At 47.7% G+C, this 13,645-nt stretch overlaps 3 protein-coding genes across 5 annotated transcripts; 1 reads left to right on the forward strand and 2 right to left on the reverse strand.

Moving 5' to 3' along the window:
* Window positions 1-2,429: 2,429 nt before the first annotated feature.
* On the reverse strand, window positions 2,430-6,233 carry LOC131211729 (solute carrier family 12 member 8). The gene is made up of 5 exons (XM_058205319.1): window positions 5,817-6,233; window positions 4,242-5,730; window positions 3,852-4,169; window positions 3,602-3,780; window positions 2,430-3,524 (listed from the first exon to the last, which is right to left on the reverse strand). The coding sequence occupies exons 1-5, from the start codon at window positions 5,846-5,848 to the stop codon at window positions 3,365-3,367; spliced, it is 2,178 nt and encodes a 725-aa protein (XP_058061302.1). The 5' UTR covers window positions 5,849-6,233; the 3' UTR covers window positions 2,430-3,364.
* A 514-nt stretch (window positions 6,234-6,747) lies between these two features.
* On the forward strand, window positions 6,748-8,354 carry LOC131216673 (selenocysteine-specific elongation factor). The gene has a single exon (XM_058211226.1). It carries the CDS (start codon window positions 6,748-6,750, stop codon window positions 8,338-8,340), a length of 1,593 nt encoding a protein of 530 aa, XP_058067209.1. The 3' UTR covers window positions 8,341-8,354.
* A 93-nt stretch (window positions 8,355-8,447) lies between these two features.
* LOC131206412 (syntaxin-6) lies at window positions 8,448-13,607 on the reverse strand. Of its 3 annotated transcripts, none has more exons than XM_058198955.1 (5): window positions 13,559-13,607; window positions 10,759-10,928; window positions 10,015-10,645; window positions 9,848-9,942; window positions 8,448-9,778 (listed from the first exon to the last, which is right to left on the reverse strand). In XM_058198955.1, exons 3-5 carry the CDS (start codon window positions 10,545-10,547, stop codon window positions 9,702-9,704), a joined length of 705 nt encoding a protein of 234 aa, XP_058054938.1. In that variant the 5' UTR covers window positions 10,548-10,645; window positions 10,759-10,928; window positions 13,559-13,607; the 3' UTR covers window positions 8,448-9,701. The 3 variants fall into 3 exon arrangements, with proteins under 3 accessions (XP_058054938.1, XP_058054939.1, XP_058054936.1); XM_058198956.1 differs by lacking the exon at window positions 13,559-13,607 and adding an exon at window positions 12,957-13,478 and having other exon boundaries at window positions 10,759-10,923; XM_058198953.1 differs by lacking the exon at window positions 13,559-13,607 and adding an exon at window positions 12,957-13,478.
* Between the last annotated feature and the right edge of the window lie 38 nt (window positions 13,608-13,645).

Here is a 13,645-nt window from a genome sequence, read left to right on the forward strand (position 1 = left end):
TCCGCTAACTCTCGCTCGAGACAACGCCGAGACCTGCCTTCCTACATTCGGCCATCCTACGAGTGGTCTGGCCCCCAGACCCGGTACTTTTTTTTTTCACATTACTGGTTGGCTGTTTTGCCCGCAAATTATATGACGGCCTCTGCTGTTCCTGGTCCCTTTTGATGGCTTTTCTAGCTTCCTCTCTAATTTCTCGGCGTTGGTCATCGTACTGGGCTAGCTTAACCTCCTCTAATAACTCTACCAATCTAAAATCTGTCTCTTGTCGCATTTTTACCCCGAAAAGGGCCTCGAATGGGGTTACACTGATACTTTGGTGTACGCTCGAATTGATTCCGCTTTGAATCTTGGCTACATGCTTGTACCACTTAGTAGAATCTTCTACACTCAGTTTTTTCAACATGGCTAGGATTACCTGATTGACCCGTTCTACCTGTCCATTTCCCCTAGGAACTCCTGTAGTGGTCTCGACGTGTTCTATGTTTCGCTCGTTGCAAAACTCCCTAAAATCGTTGGATGTGAACGCCGGTCCCTTATCACTGATGATTCGTCGTGGGTTCCCAAAGAGCTCACTCTGTTTTGGTTCACTTTGGTTCACTTCAGCCGCAGTTGTTGATTTGTCGCGATCGAATTGAACACACTTCGGGCGGTTACCATTCGATGCCTCCTCTTCGACGGTTGTGCAATCTTTCTCCTGCACGGACACTGGGTTCGGCTGGAACTTGTTTCCCTCGTCGCTTTCCACGTCCTCGTTGTCTTCGCGGTGTTCGGATGAATGATCGATCGGCGGCTCCTCACAGTTGTCAATTTTGGCTTCAGACTGCACTCGTTCCGCCTCGTCGATGACCTGGTGCTGCTCGCGGCTTTCCACTCTCTCTTCTGGAACGCACTGCGGTGATTCCAGCTCTTCCACCTCGCCAGCAAACTCTGGAGGTACATCTAGCTCCCGTTCCGCTAGGATCGTCATAACCTCGCTGACCAAATTGTGCTGACATCCTGTATCCACCAGGGTGTCTAGCGAGACATCTCCAATTTTGACAGTTACCGTTGGTGACGGTGTGATGGCGTGCACCTCAGGTTTTTTAGTTCTGCATTCCGTGGAGCGATGCCCTTCTCCTCCGCATGCGAAGCATTTTATGGCCTTTTGTTCGCAACGACTTGCGATGTGGCCAGGTCCTCCACAGTTGAAGCAACGTCTCACCGTGCTCTCTCTTCGCTGATCCATTCTACGCTCTATACGGCGTTCGTCTAGTGCCGCTCTCGTTGGGTGACGCTCGGTGTTTTCTCGTTTGATGCTCTCGTACACACCAATCGCCTTTTTCAACTCACTTACCGTGTTCGCAGCGTACAGACACGCTTTGTTGTGTGCTGCGTCCGGAATACCCTTCGTGATGTATTCGCACAATGAAGCTTCGTCCACATTGCCTCGCCGCGCCATTGTCTGCATGGTGTAAACATAGTCCAAATATGTCTCGTCGTTTCGCTTTGTTCGTTCACGCAGCATTTGGTGAACGTCCGCCGATTTAACCGCCGCGCCGAATTCTCGTTGTAAGGCCGCTTTTAGCTTCGGCCAGCTATTCAAGCCCGTTTCGGCCGCTACGAACAGTTTGGCCGTGCCGCATAGCAGCCTCCTGGCGTACAGGAACTGTTGTGCCTCCGAGCACCCAAATAGTTCGATGGCCTCCTCGTACTCTGCAATCCAGGCGTCGACATTCACGCCATCGGGACTTGCAGCAAAACTCTCCAATGCTTCCGTTACGTCGCTGAACGTGAAGCGTCCTCTCAGCTCCCCTGTGTTCTCCTCTGCACGCTCTTCCGTTGCACGCTTCATCGTGTTTCGTGTGCTGCTTCTGGTTGCTGCTCCTCCTCGCATGTGTGTGTTCCTGTGCTTTATTGCCTGTGACCTCGGACACCTCTCTTGTGCCCGTGCCTCAGCACTCTCAAGTCACTACAATACTCACACTCCAACACCACACTCTCTCTCACCACAGACTCTCGCACACAATGTTCACTATCCTCGGGACTTCTCGCACTATCCCGGTTGAGCCCCCATGTAAGAAAGGGAAAACAGTATAGACTGGAATTTTCTTCCTTTTCGTAACTTTATTCCTCTTTCGTAGTTGAGATCACTAACGTTAGACCGCTCTGGTCTACTGCTGTTTTGCGACTGCCTAAATTCTGCGCTCCGACCTCCTTTTATACTCGAAGTTGTTCTCGGAGTTGTCCTCCGCTAACTCTCGCTCGAGACAACGCCGAGACCTGCCTTCCTACATACATTTGGAAAGAAACATGAAATGTGATGCCTTCTTTCGTCACACAAAATCCATTCCCACATCCGAACTTCAAATAAGAATGGTGGGGACGGTAATCGTAATCAATGTTATTACAACTTTATTTTACACAGCGTTAGTTGACTCCGACGTGCCGTGTTTACTTTATCGTCGTAAGATTAAAAAAGGAATCACGGTTCGTCCGCTTATTGTTCTTTTGATCTATGTCATTGTTTTCCCGGACAAAAAAATTTGCACATACATTTTGTTTTCTTATCTAGAGTTACTAGAGAAAGCAGACGTGATCGCGGATCATTTCTGAATGAGGGTAATGAGTGGCCCTTGTCGGCTCAAAAGGAAACAAACACAATAGGAAACCGACATAAAGCGATGTCGCTCTAATACAACGTCCTCTCTATCGCTCATTGGTAATCTGCCACTGGTAGTTAATCTCAGATTTCAGCACGGTAAGTATCACTTGGGGCAAAGTTGTGTTCGCTTTGAACTTAATCAGGATGTAGAGGATTATCAGCTGCCAAATGTGCCCTGTTGTTAGCGAGTTACAATAAATACATTTATATGGAATACAATAGACCTTATCGCACAATCACTTTACATGCAGCCAGCTTCACCGGCGCAGATCTACGCTACGTTCCTATGTACATATTTCATTACAATCCTATGCTAGTACTTTTTGTGTGCTACAAAATCAGAAAATTCTCCAATATTTCCCTAGCTTACATTACCTTTTGTAACTAATTTTTGTTCATTTGATGTGTGCTCCTCGCGATATTGCTTGGTTCCCGAGTAGTAGATTGACGGGCGAGCGAAAAAAGTCGTTACCTACCTACAAACACCGCCTGTTTTACGGCTTTTTAATACTTCTGCTCACATGATGAGCTGTATTTTTGATATAGCTTTCGGCTTCCAGTTCCCAATGTTGTTCCACTCATCCACGTTCGCCCTCATTCCGCTAGTAGTCAGACTTTCACTTTTGGCGGATCGACAAACGGTAACAGCATCCCCGCGGAATGCTTGCTTTCGCTGGCTAGTTGTGCTGTACTTATGTTCTTAGTAACAAGGAACGGGCGACTTCACACTTCGTCCACGTAACGTCCTTGCACGACCGCCGTCTGGTGATAGCGCCGCCGTGACGCAAAATCTTCGTTCTCTTCGTTTAGCTGCGCCGAAGCAAGGTTTACGTTGGGGCAAGATTGCGTGACTACGACCTGCTCGTAATCATTCATTCGTTTGCTGAGCGAAACCAAAGGGAAAAAAAACGATTGAATTTAATACTGAGACATTGTCGATCGCGAAAGGAAGTCACTTACCCAAAGCACCGGAAAACAACGTTCTTGAGCCACACGAAAAACCGAAACTCGTGCGCCAGGCCCGGCTTAACGGCAGGATTGGCGGTGCCGACGTAGAACCAAACGACGAACACGGTTCCGATGCAAACAAGAGCGTAAACCCAGTTCACCAGCAGCATTACCAGTACTTTGATGCAGGCCTATGTGAAAAGAAAATTTAAAATACGAAACTTATCCGCAGTTTCTTCCAAAATCAGCTTTAGAAACATACCCCCAACAGCGAGGCCCAGCGGTTACAGAAACCTGAGTACCAGTTTTTCGTCTTGGAGTGTATTGGCGGACGGATCGGAGCGATTGGTTCATCGTCCGCATCGCTAAGTGAATTGGCGTTGGTCGTGGAACCGTCGCGGAAGATTACTTCCGAGTCGCCACTGGTCAGCGAGCTGCTGTGAGGTATACCGTTACCGGTGATGGTAGTAGCGGTGTTGTGGTTCGTCGCGGCACTAGTGATGGTCGCGATTGGTTGCGATCGAGAAGCCGTTTCACGATCACCCGCGGAAGGCACATGTTGTGGTGAGTTGGTTGGTGTCTGTAGGAAGAGCGTAAGCGGCGAAAGTAGTACGTTGTCACTAGTTAGCAACTTTTACAGCACCGCACTTACCCCAAGGTTCTTATGACGTGTCCGCTCGGGGAACAACTGATCGAGATCGTTTGACTCGTGGTAGTCATTGCTTCCGGTCGCTCCGTAATTCCTCGTCTCATACAGGGGACTCTGGGCCTGTATACGGAAACGCTCTTCACGGTTGCTCTGAATGTCGAACGTTTGCGCTAGCGCAAAGTACGAATAGTCGATACAGGCGTACGTCAGCAGAAACGGCATGGTCACGATCGGAGCGAGCGTATTGATGTCGCCGATGATGATGAAAGTTGTCGTCACAAAGGCTACAACGGCCATCGCGTACAACGGTACCTTATTCGGTCCCCGCCCTTTACCCAGTTTGCCGATCCCTGGGATTACGTTCTCGTTGGCTATACTCTGGAGCACACGTGGCGTACCGTACATTGCGCCGAGACACGACGACATACTGGAAACGTAGATACCGGCAAGCAACAGAAACTCCACGGCTGACACCTTGACCGCGATCTGATAGTCCGTTAACAGGTGACTTCTCTGGCAGGTGGCGCCAAGGAACAGAATGAACACCATGTAAAGAAAGGTGGACGTGCTGAGAGCGGCCAGCGTACCGTTGGGAATGTCCGTGGACGGAGCACGCAGATCACCACTCATGTTGATCCCAGATAATATGCCCGTAATGGTCGGAAAGAATACTCCGAACACGGTGAACCACGAAGTACCGTCCGTATAAGAGGACCACAGATTGAGGGCCATGTTGCCGGACCCCCACCCATCGAACCCGTGTTCGGGTGCTTCTCCTATGAAGCTGCCCACCATAAAGTCAAGGGCCGACATCAGAATCACAATCAGCAGAGCGAATTGCAGCTTCACGACCCACTTTACGCCCGCCACGTTGATCACACCGAGCAGGAGGACGGCCGCTATCGCGAAACCCCGGACGGCCCACTGGTTCCCCTCCAGCCCGACAAGGCCCGCAATCGATTCACCGAAACCGAGCACATTCAACGCACAACCAACGGCCTGTCCGAAGCAGTACAGCAATCCTAGCGATCCACCGAAGCGCGAGCCAAGCGTGTGAGCGATCAGGAAATATACGCCGCCACTCTCCACCCGGCACCGCTCGCAAATACCGACCGCTGACAGCACCGACACAAGCGCAATTCCGACGGCACAGAAGATGATCAGAATCGCGTGCATAATGCCGGCCTCAGCCACTATCCACCCGGACCGGAGAAACACGATTACGCCGAAGATGTTGATCAGACAGGACGTGAATACGCCATCCCAGGTGCCGAACAGTACGGGTTGCGATATGAAAAAGTTGCTCCGCCACCACGGCTTATCGCCCTGGTCTTCGGCGAAGATCTCATCCCGTCCCGACGCATGGTGCCCACCGGCACCGTAATCGTACTCGTTGCCCAGATCGACGAATCCGCCACTGCCGCCACCGCCAGTGGCTCGATTGGAGCGGTTCCGTTCCGTCGGTGATGAATCATCGTTGCCGAGTCCGTACCTGCGGGAGGAAGGGCGGAAAGCGGAGAGAGCAACAAAACGTGATGAAGGGTGCGTGAAAACTTTCTCATGCGTGAATGACTCTACCTGGACCAGTCAACATTCGTCCGGTTGGGCATTGCTAGCCCTGAGGGCCCTAGTAGGCCACGTCACGGAAATTCCAAACAAAAGCAAGCTTGCACACGGCCCACGGCGGCCTATACTTTGGGGAGAGCGTCTCGGAGGACGCCCTAAAAAAGCTCGGTCTTTCCCCCTAAAAATCAAAAGCCGCTCCACAGTTCGTCGGTCACTTTGTAGCGCCGTTCTCTGATATGTCTATATTCGGAGGGTTGGTCCTCGATGGTCAACGAATCAACGTTGCTGGGTCCGTAAGTGATGTCATGTTTTTTGTTCGCGTTCTTCGCCTGCCACTTGCCACAAACACAGAGCGCCGTTTCCAGGCAGCTGTCCACACCGTCCACACAAATGACACCCTTTTCCAGGGAATGCGAACGTGGGCACACCTTTCTTCTACGACGTTTAGTTCGATAAGCTCCTCTGCTCCGCCGATATGCGCTCAACTCGCGAGCGGACACCGCGATATCGTTCTTCGCTGAACACGATCAAAACATACTCGGTGCCGCGACCGAAGAAAACAGTGAAATTTTTGCTTTCTCCGACTGGTTGCTTTTTTCCGATCACTGCTGCGCCCGGTGAAATTTGTATTCCCTGCGGGAGCTGTCATGTGACCGACACTTTACTCCATTCACCGGTACTTTGATTTCCTCTTTTTAAACGTATTTTCATTGAAACTGGCGAATAAAGGCATTTTAATCAGTTAACAATGTTTAAGTAGTTATTTTCTCGGCTTTCAATTATTGTGCTGTGGTTACGCAGCATGCGGATAGATGAATTAGGCCACCGGCCTGAAATGGTGTAGTTAAGCCGGCAACCGGAGAAACGACAACTAGGGAATCAAAACAAAAACAAACGATTGTGCTTATTGTTGAACAAAGTTGTTTGGCTGGTACAATCTGCGATGTACCTTAATTTAAACGTCGGCATTCTAGGGCATGTTGACTCGGGCAAGACAACGCTAGCACGTGCCCTGAGCGCCATCGCCAGTACGGCCGCTTTCGACAAAAATCCTCAATCACAGGAACGAGGTATTACGCTGGACCTGGGATTCAGCGCCGCGCAGTATGATCTTCCGGAGCACCTGGTGAACCAGGAGCAGTGTGCGGCTCTCGGCTACGAAAGGCTCCAATTCACATTCGTTGACTGTCCCGGCCATGCCAGTCTGATTCGTACAATCATCGGTGGTGCCCAGATTATCGACATGATGCTGCTGGTGATCGATGCTGAGAAAGGAATCCAACCCCAAACGGCCGAATGTTTGATCATCGGAGAACTGACGTGCCGAAAGTTGATCGTGGTGCTGAACAAAATCGACTCCTTCACAGATTCCGAACAGAGGAGGAAAATTTTGGACAAACTGACAAAGGGCATACGAGGAGTGTTGTCGAAAATGGCGTTCGATGAATCGCCGGTTGTGGCCATATCGGCGTCGACGGGAGAAAACATTCCAGCGCTCACGGACACATTGATGTCCCGGTCTTTTCTGCCCTCTCGAAACGCCAAGCTACCGCTCATGTTTGCCGTTGACCACTGCTTCGCCATCAAAGGCCAGGGAACCGTTTGCACCGGTACGGTCCTGCAAGGAATGGTAAGCGTCGGTGATAAGGTGGACATTCCGAAGCTAAAACTCCAGCGCAAGGTACGATCGATACAGATGTTCCGGCAAAACTACACCACCATCCAGCAGGGCGATCGGGCGGGAATTTGTATTACACAGTTCGAACCGAAATCTCTCGAGCGCGGTATCGTCTGTGCGACCAATTACGCGCAGTACGTTCACGCAGCGATTCTCGAAATTGCGCCACTTCGGTACTACAAACGCCCGATTCGTAGTAAGACAAAGTTTCACATCACCTGCGGGTATGAGACGGTCTTAGCTACGATTCTGCTATTCACCGGCGAGCAGAATACACCGTTTTCGTATGACGCGCAATACGAATTTTTGGAGGGAGTTGCCGCCGACAACGGACTCAATCGGGCGGTGTTGGCGTTGCTCGAATTCGAAAAGCCCATTCTCGCCTTTGAAGATGCTCTCATCGTGGGCTCGAAGTTGGATAGTGACATACAGCGAATCACGGATTGTCGGATAGCCTTTTCTGGGCGGCTTACGCACATGATACGGGATGCTAATTACGCCGAAAGCGTGCTGCCGGGATTACAGGTTTTTAAGCGAAAGCACAAGACAGGTAATGTGCAGCGAGTAGTGAACGAACAGGAGCTGATAGCGGCAGGATTTTTCAAGAAGACGGGCAACAATCGTCACGCGTTCGTGGGGTTCAATGTTACCCTCAGCTCTGGTGAGCGTGGTGTTATTGATGGCGCTTTCGGTGCTGGCGGGAAAGTGAAAGTACGCTTTTCGGAACCACTTGCTGCGGATGTGTTGGAACGGCTGAACAACAAAAAAGGTAGTAATCGTGATGACTCACGAGTGGAATTGAACTTTAAAAAGTTTTTGTTCCGCAAAACCGACAAGGATAAGAACATTTTCCAGTAAGTTGGAAGTTGATAGTGAACGTGTAACTCTCTTTATGTGATACATTGCTGAAGTTAATAAAAATCCACTATATCCACGTTCGATATTCTGGAACCAAAGAGTGTGAATGGTTTACTCTTTCATTATCTGTGTTTTTACATAGTTTTGTCTTTTTGTTAATGTATTCTACGGGTCAAAAATATTATTTGAAATTTCGAAAATATGATCAGCGGCACACGGAAGTCGATCAACTTCGATTTGCATCCCTTTAACCTTCTCTGCCGCCATACGCCTAGCAGGAAGACATGCATCTTTTCTGACTACTTCCCGGTTTGCTAGTACTATAGAATTCATATATTTTTTGTTTCCTACAGTTAACGGATTTCCATTTTGCTATCGTTCTACCTGTCCCACCTCGCCTTTTAATCGATGTTTATTGGGTTTCGTTTTCAAAATATACAAAAAATTTGGCTGTTTCAAAAGAGAGTAGTATATAAGAGTAGTATCAGTAGAAAAAAGGTTTTATACATTCCATGAAAAAATATATAGTTTTGTGGTACTCTCTACGCAGCTCCCGTCTATTATACGCAACGGTTCACTACTTTCGGTCTATAGTTTTGGTTGACGACACTTCTCCTCTGGTTCGCCGACTGTAGAAGAATGTAACGTACATTAAGATAAAGCCGTTAAATATGCTGAGAACGAACCATTCAAACCGTCGTCTGAACCCCTTTGAATCGCTATTCGTTAACAGTGAAACCACGAAAGAGTCTCACCTGACTGACTAGAACTGATCATAACTTAACCTATTGAAACCGGAACAAAACATTAAACATTTTCACCAACACGAATGGAACACATTTGTATAGCAAAATTAATGATTTTTGCCGAAGGAATCACGAAATTCTAAAATGGAACCGCCAGTGACAAAATGACAATAGAAACCAACAAAGTAATGCTTCGTCAGAAAGCAGTGAACATATTATAATATACACTGCGTACTGTGTAACGGATAGTTGTAACTTCTAATCACTAATACACCATACGAAATGAGCAATCTTCAATCATTGAAGGTTTAAATAAAATCGTTAATCACGGTTATCACACTTCAGGATGCGTCCGGAATGAGCTTTGATAAACAATACACACACAGAATTGCACACAAACAAAAATAGAGTTCTGATTGCTAGCGGGGTCACCCAAAGGGGAATTTGTGTGATGTATTACGGCTGTTAAATGTTGGTTTTTGTAAGTTTAAATAGTTCCATAAATTATTCTACCATGCTATATGGTTGATATTTGAAAATGAACTATTATTACTTAAACTATGCTTATATCCCCACAGTTTCCCTCGTACCCGAATCATATTACATCGGTATCGATTAAAGAATAATATAAATTACTATCACAACTACCAGTGCTATAGATAGAATCAGGATGGCCATCCACTGCCGCCGATCTGAGGAAACAGAGCAACGTTATTGAATGGTGTATAGCAAAGCAGCAGATCATCCTAAGAATAGCTTACCGTTAGTCATGTGGAGCACTTTTGCAACCTTCTTCATGGTAGCGTCCAGTTTAGAATCGGTTTGCTCCATTTCATTGCCAAATTCATCGAGCATTCTGTGAAGTAGGCAAGCGAAGGAATAAAAAATGTGTTCGTTCTTCTATCGGTCCACCGTTGCTGGTACTAACACTGCTTGCTCGTCCAGTTCGATGCCTATCTGACGGGAGACGGTCTTGAGCGTCCCGATAGAATCGCTGATCACGTCGAGTTGTTCATCCTGGCCCACCAGAATGCGGTGCTGTGTTGCTAGCGTGTCCTCCACGAAACGGCTCGAGCTTGCATCCAACACGGACGACGAAGCCGTCGGAACGTAATGACTCGGGCTGTCGTCGAGATTATTCTCCAGTTTGGAGTACTTGGCGCCGCTGTGTCTCGAGGCCATTGCTGCGCCAGCCGAACTGATCAGATGTTTACCCGTTTCCGCTAGGTTGAGATTGTTGGCCTGGCTGTTGTTGTTAAGGTTGCAGCTGTGCGAGTTGTTGTTGATGTTGCTGTGGCCACCGGGGGCTGCGACACTCACAACGATACCGTTTGATATGATACAATTGTTGTTGTTGACGTAGTTTTTGCTCTGTGGTGAGGATTCCACGTTGTCGAGCAGCGGTTGCCGCGCAGTTATATCCTGGTCACGGTTGCGGCTGATGCTCATCCGATCCTTCATCGATTTCACCTCATCGCGTGTTGCATCGATAAAATGGCGCCGGGTGGAAAGCTCCCTGTTGTCGATCTTGAATTTGCTCGGATTTTTCTCCACAATACGTGCAACAATAAAATTTTATGGTCAAGGAACATTCCGGAATGATTCGATTACGAAATGGCTGCGCTTAAAAATAATGTTAAGGTTTGTTTACGAGTCATTGTGAAAAGGATATTGATGGTATCTTCTAGATCCTCGAGATCCCACTCGATGCTGCGCAAGGAATTCTTCAGTTCCGTAGTCGTCCAATCGGCCTCCGCAGTAGAGCCACCCGAATGCGCATCGTTCAGTTCACGCCAACGGATATAAAGCCCGCGAGTCTTGTTTAGTGCTTTAAATACTTCGCTAAAATGTAAAAGAAACAGAGTGGTTAAAAAAGAATATTTTAAGGATATATCGTAACACAGTGCTCAATAAGAAATTTAATTTCATCATAAAATGGCATAGGCATTTGTAAGCCACAGTTGAGTAAACTAAAACAAAGTTTCTATCAACTTGCACAACCGACAGTGGACCCGCTACGCGGCCCAACATTAATGGCTCGTTATGTGAAATTTCGAAATACGTTTCCAAATGTGTACACGCTCATGCAACTGCGCCCCTTGAGGGTTCACTATAAAGCCAGAAGCATCTGCATGACAACGTGCAAGTGGAAACTTTTGTTCCTCTCTTTTGATTACAACCATCAGCATGCTACGGTTCATCGTCGTAGTAGCACTTGCGGCCGTGACGCTGGCTATCGTTTACAGCAAAGGTATAGTTTCCGTTCTGAAATCGCCGCAGGATATTGGCAAGTAATAGAAAGCCTCTGCTAAATATTTCCCTTTCCTCAGAATGCACTGGCGATAACGAAGAGTACTACAGCTGTACCTCGGCGTGTGCAAGGAACTGCTCCAACATTGATCAGATGTTCGAACCGTGCACGGCTGTGTGCGTTTCGGGATGTTTCTGCAAGCCAGGATACCTTCGCAGGGACGATAATGAGTGTGTGCGAGCTTGGCAGTGCTTGCAGACGGGCACGAAGCGCAAGACAAAGCTTCAAGAACCGGAAGACGACGAAGAAGAGTAGAGTAGTGCGTGGATTAAAGTTACGTGGATGATTTTGTTCAATAAATTATTGAATCTTTTCTTCTCGAAAATCAGTGCTTCCATCCAGGTAACTGGATTGTGCGCGTCATTTTTCGGTTGCGGTTGTTGCGGTTCAACACAGGTCCCATATTCAAACTGTTCAAACAGTGCTAGAACAAGAACAGTGTTATGGCAAGCTGTGTACAGAAGAGGCTTTAAATCGTGTAAACTTATTTTGTACAGTTTCAAACGAAACGAAAACCTTCTAAAGAACAATTAGTCACAACATGCTTTGAATGATTCAGGCATGTTTGTTAAAATTATCTCAATGAGCAAGTTGAGAAGAAAGTTCAAACCGACACCATGATCCATAGGATAAAACCCAAATGCCACGTACTGTACGCCGGCGAATGGTGAAAATCCGGTGTTTCAGTGCTCGTTTGTCGAGTTCCCATCTGTTTAAACACGGGCAGAAGCGAGGGTCGAGGACAATATATAATCCGAAGGTGGTCGCCATTGAATCTAGTCACTTCGATTCCACCAACAATATTAGCCAGCAAAATGCGTGCCATCTTCGCCCTTCTTGTTGTTGTCATCTTTGCCCTGCTTGGAGTACCGGGTAAGGACTAGTTAGGAATTTGCTAACAAGGTGATGAACTTTCAATTGGGACGCCATTGTTGACCAACAGCACAGGATAATCAGTGCGGTGACAACGAAGTTTACCAGAAGTGCGGAACCGGATGCGAACATACTTGCTCCAACTCAGACCAATGGGATCAGAACTGCACCCTTCCCTGCGTTGATAAGTGCTTCTGCCAGGATGGATATCTGCGTAACAGCGACGGTGGTTGTGTCCGTGCCTGGCGATGCTCGCCTGCCAAATAGAGAGCATCATGCTGCGAAGGCTCAGATTCTACTACTGGCTTTTCCATCAGCTTTGCCACCAAAGTATGCCAGCGAAATAAAACTAATCTAAGCCATATCGGAGCGTATTTTTGTGTCAGTTCACTGAAATGGGGGTGAGGAAATTAGACCAACTTTTATCTTCAGCATACGCGTCACGAAAACAGCGTCATCCTGTCATGAGTTCCAATCTTGTTAGATGGATTACAACATCTGAGCCCATGCTGTAATTTTACCATTTGAGGGATTGCTTTTTCTTTGCGATTTACATTGTTCGCTAAACGCTATCTGAAATCAACAGCGAGTGCTTTCCATGCTTTATGGTACTAGTCGTGGGAGAAACTTTGGCGATAAACCTTTGTTGGAGCGAAAGAAAAACGATAAAACTGATCCACACTTACTCTTTCACCACGAAAAATGGGTCTTCCATCATAGGCTGTAATTCGGAGCGTAATCGGAACAAGGTTACTTTGCATTAATACATCAATCGACGATTGCTTCGATGAGGATGTTTCACTGGCACTATCGACAGAAGTAGCGTAACTTCTCTCTTCTGCGTAATCATTAGGCCGATAGGATTTCCAGCGGCTTGGTGACGGAACAATGAGTGATTATTCCCAGGAGGATGACGATAAAATTTTCCGGTTATCACAAAACAGAACTCCACAGAACTGGTGCACACCCGGATTCACAACCAAACCAAGAACCGTAGCTAACAATCGGGACTCGTTTGCCCTGTCTTTTCCGTATCGTTTGCCCTTTTCTTGTTTTGCGAAATTGCCTCTTTACGCCACTACCGTCGTTTGCATCACGAGCGAAAAGCTGCGCTTCACTCGGACGTGTTTCCCAGTATGTGAGAGAATTTTCCTCGCATCCTTGCGCCGTAGAAAGAGGACGAAGAAAAACGTCACACAGTCGGATGCGAATTTTCCATCCTCGCAACGCTCTCTTCCCGAGCGGTGAAATGGCGTGAGAGTCTCAGTTTCTCTCTTGAACGACTTACCGAATTTCCGCGCACGAGTCTGCTCCTGAAATATCCTCACCAGGGAAAAGCTTCCATATTACAGGCCGCCAATCTTCCGACGAACGA

The sequence above is a fragment of the Anopheles bellator genome, chromosome 1 (assembly GCF_943735745.2).
Source record: "Anopheles bellator chromosome 1, idAnoBellAS_SP24_06.2, whole genome shotgun sequence".
In the NCBI taxonomy this organism is placed as follows: Eukaryota; Metazoa; Arthropoda; class Insecta; order Diptera; family Culicidae; genus Anopheles; species Anopheles bellator.